This window comes from Cololabis saira, chromosome 6, assembly GCF_033807715.1.
Source record: "Cololabis saira isolate AMF1-May2022 chromosome 6, fColSai1.1, whole genome shotgun sequence".
In the NCBI taxonomy this organism is placed as follows: domain Eukaryota; kingdom Metazoa; phylum Chordata; class Actinopteri; order Beloniformes; family Belonidae; genus Cololabis; species Cololabis saira.
The window spans coordinates 10,298,739-10,316,027 of NC_084592.1; the positions used below are offsets into that span (position 1 = coordinate 10,298,739).

At 42.4% G+C, this 17,289-nt stretch overlaps 1 protein-coding gene across 1 annotated transcript in view; it reads left to right on the plus strand.

Moving 5' to 3' along the window:
- The window catches only part of mao (monoamine oxidase), a 52,647-nt gene extending 37,399 nt beyond the window's left edge, over nucleotides 1-15,248 (plus strand). The window contains exons 7-15 of the mRNA XM_061723265.1: nucleotides 749-898; nucleotides 6,556-6,715; nucleotides 6,796-6,892; nucleotides 8,383-8,436; nucleotides 8,523-8,580; nucleotides 8,661-8,758; nucleotides 9,650-9,761; nucleotides 12,065-12,127; nucleotides 12,437-15,248. Coding sequence (XP_061579249.1) covers nucleotides 749-898; nucleotides 6,556-6,715; nucleotides 6,796-6,892; nucleotides 8,383-8,436; nucleotides 8,523-8,580; nucleotides 8,661-8,758; nucleotides 9,650-9,761; nucleotides 12,065-12,127; nucleotides 12,437-12,595 — 951 coding nt within the window. The 3' untranslated portion in view covers nucleotides 12,596-15,248. The remainder of the gene's footprint in view (nucleotides 1-748; nucleotides 899-6,555; nucleotides 6,716-6,795; nucleotides 6,893-8,382; nucleotides 8,437-8,522; nucleotides 8,581-8,660; nucleotides 8,759-9,649; nucleotides 9,762-12,064; nucleotides 12,128-12,436) is intronic.
- Nucleotides 15,249-17,289: the final 2,041 nt, after the last annotated feature.

Below are 17,289 nucleotides of genomic sequence, written 5' to 3' on the forward strand. Positions count from 1 at the left end.
GTGTGCAGGATTTAAACACCTGCTGGTGATGCTGGTGATGCTGGTGATGCGTGCCTGGGTGTGCATGCCATCATTTAGGCTGATGTGTGTTTGAATATTAGAACCACGCGACATTAACATTCACGCTTCTTAATTGTGCATAGCACGGGCAAATGTTGTTGTGCATGTAATTTTAGCTTCAGGGCAATTTTTATCTACTGAAATAAATCTGACAGGCGCAGGCTGACTTTGCCTCACTGCCAGGACCGATTTAGGGCTAGCGCATAATTCAGCAGCGGCTGGCAGGCAAATTCATCCGGATGCCACAGTGGAATGAGCACAATGTGTTTCCAATCAGGGAGAACAGAGAGATGTTGACACTAACCATATGGAAAAGGTCACTGCCTAATCAGTTTGGAGTATCACAGCTTTGGCAGGACTTAATCTCCACCCGCTCAGCCTCGCTCCATCATTCTGCACTTTCTGGCCTGAGCTGTACAAACACAAATTTGTAGTGAAGGATTGGGGCAAGATTGAGGATAATGATGCAAAACATCTGGGAGACCCCCAGACTTTCCCCCCTGAACATGGTTCTTCTTACACTGGAGGTAAACTCTGGGAGATCAGATGGGCTGGAGGCCATCCTGGACAAAACTATCAATGTTTTGTACACCGAAGACAGAAAAATGATGTTCATTCATGTACTCTTGCTGCCTCACTCCTCGGCTGCCTCTTTTGACTCACCCTTCTTTCTCTGCGCACCCTGAAGGAGAGGAAGTTTGCAGGCGGCGCGGGTCAGATCAGCGAGAGCATGGCCAACGAGCTGGGAGAGCGAGTGAAGATGGAGTCGCCGGTCTACAGGATCGACCAGACCGGAGACCTGGTGGTGGTGGAGACGGTGAACAAAGAGACCTACAAGGTGAGTTTTTCCTCGCAGATTCACCGTTTCAGACGACAAAAAAGCAGTAACAAAACAAAACGTAACATTTTTTTCTCCTTTAATTTAAACTTCCTCGTCAAGCTGATGCTTTCATCCCAAATGACTCACAGATCGAGGAGTACATTTGAGCTGATTTATGACAAGAGACCTTGTAGTAGGAGCAAAGTCTTGAGGCCGGGAAACACCACACCAACGGCAGAAAAGCAGTCGGACAGAAAGTCGGCTCCCGTCTCCCCGAGTCGGTCAATAGAACACATCAACCCGACACCGACTGGAGCGTACGTTCTCTGCGAGGCGTAACACGTCCCCATAACTGGAGGCAGCGCTAATCTGTGATGTCGCCCAGAAAAAAAAGTCTAGAGTTCTGAACAGAGCCGATAGAAGTCAAGAAGGATCGAAAATGTAATGCTACTAATGAAAATATAATACAGTCAAACACAATCCAGATCCAAAACGATGCCATGATAGAGTGTAGTGTAGCGTCGGTGCCGTCGCTGTTTATCTAGTAAATTTACCATTGTCAATTCCGGTTAACTCTGATTCGCTAGTCAAGAGTTAGCCCTCCACCAATCAGATTGATCATAGAGGCTAGTGGCCGATTCTACATGTTGAATCTTCCAAAATGAACGCTGACGCAGACACCAACTCCAGTCACCGACCTCGCCTGACTGCCAGGAAGTTGTAAGAGATGAAGGAAGTCGGTGCAGACAGAACAGTTCATCCAGAAATGGGATCAAATGAAGTGAAGAGGAAGAGAGTTGAGGTTGTAATTGTGAGGAGAGAAGGTGATTTTGCTCCTAGTCTGGGGTAGCTCATCCGATCACTGGGGACCTGCAAGAACTGGCTAAGGCAAAGCTAGTTTATGTGTGAAGCACATTTCAGCAACAAGGCAATTCAAAGTGCTTTACATAATAAATATATGAAGAGTGAGGAGGGAAAAAAGTTACAGTGCAGTGGCAGGATAGAAAAAAGTTAGACTAAAGTACTAAAATGAAGATTGTTTAAAGTTCAGTCCAGAATAGTTTAAATAATTCAGTCAAAGGCAGCTGTAAAGAAATGAGTTTTTAATGTTGGTTTAAAAGACCAACCAGGGTTCCTGCGGTTTTCTGGAAGCTTGTTCCAGATCAGCGGAGCATGAAATTCAGGTGACGTTCCTGCGAGGAACGCAGTGAAGGATTAATAGCGTAACCTGCTAAAATGGAGTTCAAGTAGATGCTTTATTAAGAAGTATCAGTGACTTGGACTTTATACAAGCACACACTGGTATCCCGGGGAGCTCGGTGAGTAGCGGTGTTACATGAGCCGTGCTGGGTTTATTAAAAAAACAGATGCACCACCTGTTCTGGATCATCTCTACGGAGACGCTGGCAAGGAGAGCATTAATAACCTCGGCTGTTTCTAGAGCGGGGTGGCATTCTGGGTTAGGTTTTCTGTACAGTATGTTGCAGACCAGAGCCGGCCCAAGGCATAAGCAAACTAAGCGACTGCTTAGGGCCCCGTGACCACTAGGGGGCCCCCAAGAGTTAAAAATAATAATGATTCATACATTATCAAAAGTATGTTATTGTACAAAAACACAATCATTAATATTATTAAATAAACAATATTATCTTAACAGACCAGAGTAGACTACTGCCTCTTGGCTCCAGAGCTCCACTGGTCATGTGTTCATTCAACCGTGCATTGTTGCACACAGCACTTCGCATCTGAGGAATAGGTTGCAAGCTATTGGCAAGGTACTGTTTATCTAAGATGAGTGATTTTAATTATAGGTGTAGTTTTTGTAGTACTTTGTTGTTGCACTTAATTGTTGTTGTTCCACTTCAAATTGTTGATGCACATTGCTGTTGCAGTTTATTTAAAACCAAAAATAAAGTAGATAACGTGTTTACAGTAAATGGTTTATAAATTATCTATTTGATTATTTTGTTTCTTTTAGTAAGCCTACACTGTAGATGACACTCGGTATCACACTTAGTACTATATCACCTTAAATATTAAGTGTAGGCAACCCCAGGCCGCTCTTGTAGCTGAATTTGCTCCCATTTCAGATTAAAAACCATAGATGGTTAAGAACATGCCAGGCTGACAGTAGGATGATGGAAACAACACTGCTGCAACTGTGACCTTTGACCTTGTATCTGTTGCTTCTCTGTGTGGCCAGTAGGGGCAGTTGCTGACTTTGATCAATATTAATTGAAAGATTTTTCTGCAAGTTTGTTAATCTGTCGTCTCACTGTGGATTACAATCTAACTACAACAAAACGTTCTTACATCTAGTTTTACAAGTGTATTTGTAATGACCGGGAAGAACATGAAATAAGTTTATAGTGAGTGTGTGAATGATAAATAATCAGTATTATTGCAGTAATAGAGGGCCCCAAAATCACATTTTGCTTAGGGCCCCATGGAGGCTTGGGCCGGCCCTGTTGTAGACCGCAAAGACGCATGAATAAAAATCACGGCAACGAAAGACAGTTCCTCACCACCCTAGTTGAGGTGAGGGATGAAGTCAATGTGTATTTTAAGGTCATGATGGACACACCGGTTGGCTGGGATGACTAAGAATTTACTCTTGAAGAGACTTAACTGCAGGTGGTGCTGCTTCATTCAAGAGGAAGCTAAGCAGCGATCAGTGCTGAGACCATAAAGACATTTGGCAGGAATGAAAGATAAAGCAGGGTGTTGAAAAGAGAAGGGATCCCAGCACCGAGCCCTGGGGCGCCCCTCTGGACAGGTCATGGGTGAGGATGCTACATCGGCTCATTTTGAATTCAGTGCCAGCAAATTAAAGTTTGACTAACAAAGTTTGGACTGCAGGCATCTCGGTTTACATGGGGAAAGAGGTTTATCTTGCTGGCTGGAAGGATCAGTGTGTTGGTTCAGTGTTAACAGATCTGCAGGTTACCCGTTCCATGTGACCAATGCCCCGCTTACACCCAGTGCAACTGTTTTTCATCTATCTCTTTAACTTGCCCGCAGTTATTTATTTTTCATTTGTAGATACAGAAACCAGTTGTGATCATTGAAGAAGTTTTACAGAAGTGTTGCTCCACCCATGCACTGATGTTGCGTTGCTGCCAGAGGACCTGAAGTCCTTCTGCAGTTAATATTTTCTTTTAGTTTTGTTGCTCGTATACCACTATTGTTTAAATCTTGATATTATATGCATTAGATAATACAAGATTAATAGTTATTTCAAAATTTGCATTTACAAATATGTATTTTTACAAATTGTCAAACTTTTTGTCTGCAGTTTTTCACAAAGTAGGCAGCTCCTCTTCATCTTCATGAAAGATTCAGCCTCTGCTGCTCTCTTATGTTACTGAGCTGTTGATGATTAACCTCATTTCTTGGGAGATGTTCCAGGAGGGATATTTTAGTATGAAATAAGGTTGTTTTTATTGTTTTGTTACCAATCTAGCCTCTGTAAATGTGCCACTGGCAGCTGTCTCAAAATGAAGTGATTTTTCAAAAACCACTGAAGTTTCTTAGTTTCAGCAAGCAAGAAACATTTGTCCTCTTTGTCTTTTCATGTAAAGAGTTTACATGATTTGGAAGTCAAAGTATTCCTCATTTATATTTCATTTGCAGTTTATATTTTGGCAGTTTTGGACTGAAATGTCAGTGTTCATTGATTTTTACGATCTGTAAAATAGTAACATGGTAGATGGTCGATCTATCTGTCCGACCATTCACTCTTAGAGCCCTTTTCTGTCATTTAATTAGACGATCTATGTATGTTTTACCGGTGTTTCCCCACATTTCACAGCAGTAAGAGAGATAGGGAATCACAAACGATGAGTATAGCAGACATTTCTTATTCAAATTTCAAATTCAATTTTATTTATATCGCGTCTATTACAACAGAAGTTGTCTCTAGGCGCTTTCCAGAGACAGAGAACATTATTCAATATAGGTTTTGTTTTATAGAGCAGATATCTTCCTCCTGATGTGCTGTACATGTGGCTTCCAGCAAATCTGATGATCTATGATCACCCCCCAGAACCTTGTTTCATGAACCCGCTCTATTGAAATATATCCCGTTCCAAACTAATTTTACTTTTGTGTTTGCATCCAAAAATCATACATTTTGTCTCTTTCTTGTTCACTGATAACTTATTTAAATCAAACCATCTTTTAAATTGTGTCAGTTCTGTTTCAATCTGGGAAATTAATTGAGCAATATCATGTCCTGAACAATATAACTATAATAATTTTGGCCCCCAGTACAGAGCCTTGGGGAATTCCACATGACAAAGTTTTCTGCTGTGATTCTGTTCCAGTCATTTAAAAGTCTATCATTTGGGTCGCTTTTTAACCAGCAACTCCTCTGATCCCATAACAGTCAGACTTCTGCAAAAGTAAATTATGATTGATGGTATCAAGCGCTTTCCGTTAATGAATAAGAATTGCGGTGGTAAAGTCTGTGTTGTTGACTCGCGCCCAGGCCAGTGTGATCTCGCCAGCATGTCCTGGCTCTGGCTCGAGGCCTCGTCCCAGTTAGATAAGATAAGATAAGATAAGATAAGATAAGAAATCCTTTAATAGTCCCCCAGAGGGGAAATTTCCAGGTTACAGCAGCAAAGGGGATAGTGCAAAACAAGAGGCATCAATATCACACAATATCACACAACAATAATAATAATAATAAACACTATAACACTATAAACAGTATATACAAGACTGGTGTAAAACAGAGAGGCATCATAACCAGACCCCCGAAGCATCTCAGTCGGCTCTTCTCGGTGTGGAGGAGCAGCAGCAACTGCTTTACTTCGTTAAAAATTATTCTTTCCTTTTTTTAGGGCCCGAGCACTGACAGCGCAAAGGCCCTATTGTATCTGTAGGAATTGTTTTTTTCCTCGTTTTTATTTTTCCGACGAAATGAGGGCCTTTTTTTCCCCCTAAACGTGCCCCAAAAGTCACCAAATTTTGCACGCAAGCCAGGCCTGGTGAAAATTTTTATATTTAGTTTGCATTAATGGGCGTGGCAAAATGGCTCAACAGCGTCCCCTAGGAAACTTTGTGCCTCAAGCCCCACAATACAGTTTGACGTACATGCACGAAAATCGGTACACACCTGTATCATGTCGCAACTTAAAGAAAAGTTTCTTGGCGCCATGGCCGAAACCGAACAGGAAGTCGGCCATTTTGAATTAATCGTGTCGTTTTGGCGCAATTTGTGCCATTTCTTTGGCCGTTTCTTTGCCCGAACCGTAACGTGCACCCAGGTGTGTTATACATCAAAATGTGTGTCTCGGTCCTGCAACGATGGGCATTACTTTTCTCAGTCAAAAGCGTTACCGTGGTGACGATAGACGCCAAAAAGCGCGCCCCCCCCCTTCATCTGATTGGTCCTTATTTGATAGTTCCTACTTTCTGCCATAACTTTTGAATGGTTTGACATAAAGAGTCATGGGTGGTGTCATCGGACTCGGTTTTGAGTCCTTGACTATAATTGGCGGAAATTGCCTGTTCATCGCTGCTTGCACCTTTAATTTGACTTTACTTTTTTATTAATGTATTTTTTTCCCTTTAAACTTAAACTGTTCTGGGTGAGGTTTTGCTGCCATCTGCAGGTTGCTTGGCAACTGACTGAGACCGTGTCCCTGCTGGTTTTGTCCTGTCGTTAGGCCAGGTACGTGGTCGTGGCCGTTCCTCCTACACTGAACCTGAAGATGCACTTCAGCCCCGAGCTGCCTCCGCTCAGGAACCAGCTGATCAACCGCGTCCCCATGGGCTCCGTCATCAAGTGCATGGTCTACTACAAGGAGAACTTCTGGAGGAAAAAAGGTACGTAGAAAGCAGAGCGTGGGACGAGGGGGAGCGGTGCCTGATGTGATGCTGCTGTTAATGTTTGGTGGTGTTGGCAGGTTACTGTGGCAGCATGGTGATTGAGGAGGAGGGTTCTCCTATCGGCCTGACGCTGGATGATACAAAGCCTGATGGGACCATGCCTTGCATTATGGGGTAAGTCCAAAATATGAAGTTAATACTGCGCTGCTTGGCCAAAATGTTACCTAATCTTTCAGTTCATCATCGTGGGAATATTGTTGTTACCGGTGCTTTTGGGCTGTAGGTGGTGTTTGCATCTGCGGTCAAAATAAATCCACCACATCTGGCCTGTCGACAGTGGTACTGTGATCCGAGAGACTGCTATTGCATATTGTTCTGAAGTGAAAAATAGTAGCTTCAAAAATTCAGTTTTTCATGAGATTCATTTATGATGAGAAAAATATTGAGTAATACAAATTATTTTAAAGTGCTGGTTCCATTCTTCGACATCACTTTTGCCTTGTAACACCTCAGTTAAACGCATCAACAACAAATCAGAATCTCTTTATTGGCCAAATGAACTATGTACACAGGAACTGAATCTGGCGTAACAGCTTCCCTTAACATTAAATAAAAAAATAAAAAAATCACTGGGTTGGTATGTATATATTTATGTATGTATGTGTATGCGTATGTAGGCGTATATATGTATATATATTAAATATAGCAATAATGCACATATATATGCCTTTGGTTTTTACCTGCATGGTATCAATCATTAATATGTGTGCAGACAAGGTAAAAAACAAACAAAAAAAACATTAAATAAAGTTAAATTAACAAGAGAGATGTATATAGAGATGGATGAATGCAAGACCTCCTACCTGAAAAAAGGCACTCTTCTGAGAAAACTAAACAAAACTTGTTTCCCTCCAGAATGCCGTTTGTGAAGATAGACTGTTTTGGGACTATATTAAGTGTTAACAATACCGACGAGGTATTAATGTCTTGCAAAGTGCAGATTAAAGGTTTTTCTCCACTTTTCCTGGATCATTTTGCAGATGGGAGCCTTTGTCTTCTCTGCCGTTGGTGCCCCCTAGTGTTCAGGGAGGGGAAGTGCACTTGTGAACGTGCAGAGGGAAACGCTGCTAAATTAATCTCCTTTTGATGTCACTACATTTGGAGGCATAACCAGGACAGAACTTAAATTGATTGGTAAAAATAAGAGGCCGATTGATTACGTTCACATCAAAGTATTAGAAGTAATGATATAAAGATGACCTAATTGTGCCAATGATTTCGTTCTTTCGTTTGATTTCATGCACATATTCATTTAAATATTGATTTCAAACTGCCCCAAATACTGATTTATTTTTATAAAAGCTGGCATTTGTTCAATTAGATTGTAAACATTCACAGTCAGTGAACTGAATACAAGATTTTAGCCAATTAACGTTTCCAGCCTCCTTTAACTCCTTTCTCTGCAGAATCTAGAAAACAAAAAGGGTAAACAGCGTTTTACACACCTTTCAGAGATGATGGGACTTTCACACTTGCATTAAAATAAGACTGCAGTACTCCCTGACGTCAGCGCCGAAAGAGACCGGAGCATGTTACTGCTCTTGTGAAGTGTAGACAAATAATAAAATACCACTGAGCACTCGTCCTTCTCTCCTTCCCCCCAGATTCATCCTCGCCAGCAAGTGCAGACAGCTGTCAAGCCTGACTCGAGAAGAGAGGTTAAAACATGACCGAAACAACACAACAAATGAATACGCTCCCACAACAACCAGGATGGGACTAATCACAACTGTGTTGTTTTTAGGTTGAGGAGGATCTGTGAGATTTACTCCCGAGTCCTGGGCACAGAGGAGGCTCTGCATGTGAGTCTGGACACGCAGAAACACAACCACCGCCCCACGGTCCGGGCTCGTTTAAACCGCTGTGCTCTCGTGTCTTCCAGCCGGTGCACTACGAGGAGAAGAACTGGGCCGAGGAGCAGTACTCTGGCGGCTGCTACACGGCCTATTTCCCCCCAGGGATCCTTACCCAGTTCGGCAGGTACGTCAGGGGTTAAAGCCACGAAGACGACGCACACGTCCTAAAATCAGCTGGACTGGGTGCAAACAGACTGCAGTGACGTTAAAGGAACACATAACACTCTACACTCCACTCTACAGGGTTTTATTCACTGTTGAGACATTTCAGTCACTGAGCACTCTTTTAAAACTTATTCCTGACCCTAACAATGTTTTTCTTTTTTATTTTTTTGTAAGACCAAAAATAGATTTGTTAGGAATTTTCTGCTGTCAGAAAAGTAGGAAAAAGTAGAAAAAAAAAAAAAAAGTAGGAAATTAAGTTAAATATACCTGCAGAGGGCTCTAATACTCAATATAATTAATAAATGATCACAAATTATTTCATAGTAATAAATGAAGCTTTGGACTCAATTGTTGTTAATTTAAGTCAATACTGTGTTGTAAAGTGCTTTTCTGAATGTCTGTAACTCTGCATTTAATGTTCCCACATTGGCTCACTTGGAAGTTGGATGTCTGAATTAGTATTTTTTCTTAAATATTTCTCCTTTAAAGCCACTCTATGTTGTTATACCAATTCTGGCCACATGAGGTCTTGTGATATCTCTTTGTCCCACTAGAGATGAACTTTGTTGAGTTGTGCTGCCCCCGTGTGGTCAGACGTGGTATTGCTACATAAGATGGCTATAGCTATAAACGTACAATCTGTGTTTTATGTTTTCAGATGTTTAAACCCTTTTAAAGTTTATTTCAGGCTTTAGGCAAAGCAGGCTGCTGTGCATGAAGCTCAGGAGGTTCAATCATTAAAAGGACGCTTGTTTGATTAAAGTTTAGCCAAGGGTAAAAACAGAATTAAAAGCAGTTTTCTTAATTTGTGATGGGTTTTTTGTTTTTTATGTCCTTTGCTAATGTCTAGGGTGCTGCGGGAGCCGGTTGGCAGGTTGTACTTTGCAGGCACAGAGACGGCCACGGAGTGGAGCGGCTACATGGAGGGGGCCGTGCAGGCCGGAGAGAGAGCAGCCAGAGAGGTCAGAGCTCGGACCGTCACCTCAACGTACAGCACACGTTCATGCACCGCAGTTAGAGCTTCTTAAACCTTCAGGTTAATCCCCGAGGAGCAGGTAGAAGTGTGAGAGAACATCTAACTCACAGCAGGTGTAGCTAGTCATCAGCCTAAATCGGGGGTCGGCAAACCCGCGGCTCCAGAGCCGCATGCAGCTCTTTAGCGCCGCCCTAGTGGCTCCTGGAGCTTTTTCAAATATGTTTGAAAATGGAAATAGATGGGGGAGGGAAATATATTTTTTGTTTTAATATGGTTTCTGTATCGGACAAACATGACACAAACATTCTTAACGTTTTCCAATGCTGTAAAAATGTGTAGAATAAATATTAAACTTTTAAACAAAGATTTGCATCGTAGCCTGCGACACATGCTTCTACCAGTAGGGCGGTGCCAGGCCAAAGGGATTGTTTCCAAAGGGAAAAAGATAAAAATAACTGAGGAGAAAAGAGGATCTATTTGCCGATTTCAAAAACAAAACTGAGATAATACAGACTCTCTGCTAAGACAGCGAAGGAAAGGGCCATTAAAATGGCAGCAACATCACCGATCAGCAAATCAAGGACATAAATTCAGCGCCAGCTACTCAATTATTGTGTTGAGTCGTGTAATGTGATGGATATGGAGCAGACTGCGCTTTTATGCAGGTATGTGAACTCTTATGTATTTGTAGACAACTTAGTCATTTTGATAGTAGGCTAATATAACTAATATAGATACATGCAGCATGTGTTGCCTTCATTCTAAGGCTTAAACAAGACTTTTAATTTTTTGCGGCTCCAGACATATTTGTTTTTTGTTTTTTTGGTCCAATATGGCTCGTTCAACATTTTGAGTTGCCGATCCCTGGCCTAAATAATGCAACTGCATCGTCATTAAATTGGAAATTTCCCCTCTGGGGGACTATTAAAGGATTTCTTATTATCACAAACTTGACATCCACACCTGAACAGAAATCAGCCTGCTGCTTCAGCTCAACCTGAATATAATTATTATTATTGTGGTGATAGAATTTTTTATTACCTTGCTTAAAAAAGGGTATAAATACTGGGCCGCTCGGTGGTGCAGTGGGTTAAGCAACGGCTCATATACTGAGGCTACAGTCCTCCTCCTGCAGCGGTCGCAGGTTCGAATCCTGGCCTGCGCACCTTTGCTGCATGTCATCCCCGATCTCTCTCTACCCCTTTCATATCTGCAGCTTGAATAAAGGGCCACTAGAGCCCAAAAAAATCTTTAAAAAAAAAAAAAAAAAAAGGGTCTTAATACTTATGTAAACAAAATTGTTTTGTGAATTTCTTCCTCTTGAAACCTCAATTTAGCTATAAATAGGATAGATTTTACACTGTGCTGTAAAGGTCCATGTACATGACGGCCAGCCGATATTCCTTTTAATTAAAAAAATAAATAAATCAGGAAACAAGCCATTTCCCAATTACTAATACAAGCAGAAACGAGAAACAGGAAACAACACATTTTTTCAAACAAAAACAAAACAAAAAACAAGCTATTGTTTGTTTTCCGACTGCATGTTTCAAGATGAAAACTTAAAATCAGAAAAAGACGGGAAACATTTTGATATTCAATATTTATTTATGGGCTGTGACCTTTTGGTCGTGACCCGGAAGTTGTCCGTAAAACAAAACATTTTGACTTGCTTGTCGGGCTAATTTTGATGAAACATTCATGCTAAAACAATGGGGTTGCATGAGATTGCTGATTTAATAAAGGAAAAACGGACCAATGGAATGACGTGTGGGGATATTTCCGTTGTTTTCCGCAGTCAGTTTTGAGCGCCAGGGCGGGTTTTCAGAGCGAAGTGTAAGGAGGTGGCGCGCTGAGCAGGGGCTGACAGGCTTGGTCTGGTAAAGATGGACAGATATTCACAGATTCCCACCTCTGCGGTCAATAACTCCTAAATAAAGACGCATTAAAGCATGAATGTTGCCTCTGTCTGCTGATCATCTTTGGGTATCAGCATCTCATCTGTAGATCACCAGATAATCTTCTCAAGCCCCGGTTTCCCATAAGACTCGTACGATTGTTGTTGCTTCATGTCACATTCTCCTGCGTGGGAAAATGAAATGGTGCTTGCAGCTTCTTCTTTGTATTGCTTATAAAAGATGTTCTGCAGAAATCTGCAGCTGTAACTTTACGGTCTCCTCAGTTCTTTTCCACTCGGCTGTTGGGTGTCTTAACTGATCATATACCGGTCTTGAAAAGTGCATATAAATGTAATACGAGTTGTTTTATGAGTGACTTGTGTTCTTGCAGATCTTGTGCACGATGGGTAAAATCCAGCCGAGTCAGATCATCGAGGTAGAGCCTGAGAGCAAGGTGAGGACCCTTGTTAGTCCATTCCAGGAAAAGATCATTCTTCACACTGTGTTTGTTTTTGCCTCCGAGTGTTTGATCGCTGACTGAGATAAAGATTCTGATTACGTCTGACTATGATCACCTGATTTTCTCCCCTGAACATGTGTTGTTTTAACGCCCTTCAGCGATCACAGAGATGCAAACACAGCGCTAACCAGAGTGAGCTGCATGTGAACTTTAGATAAAACACATGCAGCTCTTTGTGACTGTGGAAATCCCAGATAAAAGGCCCTTTAACAGCAGCGTTCCTCCTTCTCCCCTCTCCTGCAGGAAGTCCCGGCGCTGCCGTTTGTCACCACCTTCTGGGAGAGGAATTTGCCGTCGGTGGGCGGTTTGTTGAAGCTCATGGGAGTCTCCACCTTCCTCTCCGCTGCCACCGCCGCCGCCGCCTTTGTGGCGTACAAGAAAGGCCTGCTCCCCCGGAGTTAAACCCGCCAACACGTCGTCTCACTCTTCTGCCTCCCGCCGGCGGAACCGCTCAAAGGAAACTCTCACGCACTTCTCGTCGTACGCCACTTTAGAGCCCGAGCTACAAAGTGGCAGAAACAAAGAAAGAAAAAACGATTTATATCTATATATATATGTATGTATATATATATATAAACACGCACTGTAACTGTGTGCAAAACGAAGAGTGAGACAAAGGTTGATGGGACTGATAAAGAATTAGGAGTCTGAGACTTTTTAATCGACAGTTGATCTGAGAACCACATTAAAACCAATGAAGGAAAAAAATGAAAACCTAAAGAGGAAAAAATATCAACCATGAATATAAATCCATCACTACTCCATCCATTGCCAATGACGTTCACATTCTTGCTTGTGTGTGAATGTTTGTGCGTCTGCAAACATGCACACGTGCTTTGATGAGCATGCATTTGTGTGTGTGTGTGTGTGTGTGTGTGTGTGTGTGTGTGTGTGTGTGTGTGTGTGTGTGTGTGTGTGTGTGTGTGTGTGTGTGTGTGTGTGTGTGTGTGTGTGTGTGTGTGTGTGTGTGTGTGTGTGTGTGTGTGTGTGTATGTGTGTGTGAGTGTGTGTGTTTTTCCACTGTGTCTAATTACCTCTGCTGATTTTTTTTTTTTAGACACTGATTAATTCTGGCGAAGCAGTCGTAGGCGTTTGTTGAAATGCAGCAGCATCGCCGGCGTCTGGGGCCGCGCCGCCGGCCGCTAGAGGAGCCCGGGCTCGTTTGTCATTCTCCGACCCGCTGTCAACAAACGCCAAAACAAACTAAAAGGAATGAATGAATCGCGCTTTTAATCAAGCTTTACGTGGCTCGTCTGTTTTAGGCCCGTCGGCGCTCAGACGTCAGCGAGTTGAACCTTTTGCGATAGTCGCTCTGCTGCTACGAAATCTCAGCAGGACGGCTCCACGAGCCTGAAGTGACGTGACCACGACACCACGAGCAGTGACGCGTTGCACTTCTGAGGAGAAACCTCCGCCCTTTGATCGGTGCGTCGACGAGGGAGCGTGAAGAGAAAATAAATAAAAAGGAAAGGGGTTAAGGCCTTTAAATGTTGGAGGTTCTCGTTCACTGACCTTTAGCCAAAAAGGGAGATTTTATTGGACGTGATTCTGTTGTCACATGTGCAGCATGCGAGCTGCTGGTGATGCTGGTAGTTGCATTTGTGTGATTTGCAGCGCAGCTCTGACTTTTTTAACTAATTATCTACAGACATCGGCATCAACACATCAGGTTATCAACGTCAGTCAGACGAGACTCCACGTCCCTCCCTGCTGCACGACGGTGCATGCAGCTGATTTTTAAAGCTGTTTTTCCCCATTTTTCATGGGTTTTGTTCATGATAAAACGTTCCAGCGGCCTAAATACTGAAGGATAAGAACGAATATCATAATACCATCCTCCTCCTTCAAATAAAAGCTGTGTTTGGTGGTGAAGTTTGTACTGTTGCTCTGTATTACTGTCTTTTAGTTGCCTAAATGTCACGAAAGCAATCGAATGTATTATATCCGAGCTCGGCACATCACTTGTCTTATTAGGATAATCAACGTGCATATTTTTGACCATCCGTCGGCCACGGTTTAGTTCTCCTCGACTTTTTGTATCAAAGTAAAACTACATGATGTTTGGAAAGAGACGTTTTGTTATTTATTGGAAGCGTTTCAGTGAAATGATGCAGTCTGACTCCAGCTCTGACCGGAGTGAGGATCTTATTTATCTGAGTGAGAGCCGGCTGCTCGTTTACGACTCGTTATTCCAACACGTGCGAGCGGAGCAGCAGATGAGTCTCAGCTGGAAGTGGCAGCGGTGGAGCGTCTGCGGTCAGAGTGCGAGCCGTTCATAATGAACCCGTCCTTCAGGGCAGGTGTGATGTCTGACGGTGTCTGGTGCCGGAGAGCGTGTGCAGCTCTGAACGTCCACCGCGGGGGCCGCTGTTTCTGAGTGTCGTGTATCTGTCGTGCCTTAATGGAAGTGGTGGTGTTTTGTCATTTTGCTCAAGTGCCTGTGTGACTCCGACACGCTCCGTCTCTCCTCTCCTCCCTCCCTGGCACGGGCCAGATAAAGCAGTGGACCGGTGTGCAGGAACGCCTAAAACCCGCCCTCTCAGTTCCCTGTAACTGTTGTTCCCCCGACGTGAACCCGACTCAGGTAAACCCAGGTGTAGAAACTCGGCATCAGCTGTGAACAATAGAGCTCCGACTGTTGATCAAACTGCTCGTCTCCAGCGACAACAAGCCCGCGTGCGCTTCGTGTTGTGAATGCAGTTACTTCACTGTGTCTCCCCTCATCTCGTCGCCCTGCGGCTGCTTGACCTTTGACCCGCCGTCATCCCGGTGTCTGCACCGGTTTGGTACAACTGCGGTCAGGACAATGACTGACCTCCCTCACATTTCTAAACTCCTGTTTTTACGGTTGGCTGATGAAAGTGAACAAACGCGCTCCCTCCATCAGCAGACACGACCACCCACACCCGTCTAGATTCTCCTGGACGCCGTTTCCCGTCCGTCTGTGCACATGAGCCTCCTTAACTGTTCCTGTGACCTGTTCTTTGATGTGTATGATTCTCCTAACTAAAGTTGGTGATATTTAAGAGAATAAAATGTGAAATAAAACTTTTAATCGTCTTAAAACTGCCTCAGCGTTTGTGTGTCCATGCCCTAGTGGAGCTGCAGCATGACGTGATCATGAGGGGGTGTAAAACACACTGTACACTCGTGCACCAATAATATCTCATATTTGGCTTTTAATGCATATATCTAACATGACAATACACTGCAAAAACTCAAAATCTTGCCAGGAATATTTGTCTTATTTTTAGTTAAAATGTCTCATTTTTAGTCAAAAAATCTCATTACACTTAAAACAAGTCATTACCAGAAAAATAACTTGTTATTTGACAATTTTCACCTTTATCAAGTAAATTTTCACTTGAAATAAGTAGAAAAATCTGCCAGTGGGACAAGATTTATCTTCTCATTACAAGCAAAAAAATCTTGTTCCACTGGCAGATTTTTCTACTTATTTTAAGTGAAAATCTACTTGAAACAGGTGAAAATTGTTGTTTTTTCTAGTGATGAGTCTTGTTTTAAGTGTAATGAGATTTTTTGACTAAAAATGAGACATTTTAACTAGAAATAAGACAAATATTCTTGTTAAGATTTTGAGTTTTTGCAGTGTCCAGGATGAGCAGGACACACTTTATCACGTCTGTAATAAACGGATGGGAATCGAGAACCGGTTCTTATTCAGAACCGGTTCCTAGTGTTTCAATTCCCTTTTTGATTCCAGTGGGCACGAATTATGTCATCACGCATGCTACGTCGCTTACGCACGTTGCTACGTCAGCCAGCAGTCAATAGTAAACGTGGCCCCCAAGCGATATAAATGCTCAAAAGTCTGGCTACATTTCAGTAAAAAAGACGACAACAGAACAACTTGCAATACTTGCTAAGTGGATATTTAGTCCAACATCAGTAATTCTCAATCCAGTCCTCCAGTCCTTGGATAATAATACTGCAGCTAACTAGTTAACTAACGAACACTGCGTATCATGTTAGTGGCATTTGCCTCATTGTTGTCTTTGTTTCCAAATGAAAAAAAAGGGATTGATTAAAAACTGAACCGTTGAGCAGAATCAAAAATGGAATTGGAATCTTAAAATATTATCAATTCCGATCCCTAATGGTACCCTAATCTTTATTGTGATCTTCCAGCGAGGAAAAAGAATAGCTACTTAAAAAATTGGGAGCATTTTAAATTTAGAAAAATAAAATCTTACAACACCCTGATTGCACAAGTCTGGAAACCCTTTCATAATATGAGCTCTAAATGTCACATCCTAAACTAGGCCTATGGATAAAATCTGCCATCAACTAACGTGATTCTGATCAAAACCTGGCAGAAGTCGGCTGTTTCTGTGATATTTTGCTTGAATTTTGAGGGATGAATTCTGCAATGATGCGCCAAAAAAGAGCCGTCAAAGAACCGGGAAGACTGAACCGTTGCAGATCCAGAGATGTGTATAACAGAATGAGGAAGGTGCCGATTGTACCGCGTAACACGGTCAGAACCGTTATGTTGTATTATGTTGTATCCAAATGGACCGAAATAAAAACTCAAAATCAAACCATTGCCAGGAACTGGAGAAAACCTGGCGCCACAGAGATGTCGCAAAGGGTGAGATGACCCTACAAGGCTGACAAGGATGAGGAGAAAACACATCAGCAACAGCGAAGAAGCCACAGGAGGTTCTGTCATGTCCTGAACCAAAACCACAATAGTGGTACTGACAGTACTATTTGTGATGATGTGCAGGTGCAACAGAATAAAAAGCAAACTGGTGCAAAAGTCAGAAAAAGTAGTCCTACATGCAATAGAATTAGAAAGCTGTAAAAATAAAAGGATGAATAAAAGTTCTGAGCAGAATCGTACCTCTCTTTATTCAAGAAGGTCCTGGTCCTGGTTAGTTTGGTGTTGCTACTACCGCCTGTGTTCTGCACAAATCTGGACTCTTATCTCAGGTGGCAAGATGAGCTGTTTCCTGCAAAAAGAAAATAGTGTAAACATGTCTGAATTGTCACAAAGAAAATGTAATTCCATCATCACAAACCATCTGTGAAAATATGTTAAACATGACCTGTGAATCAGTGTCTATTCTCTG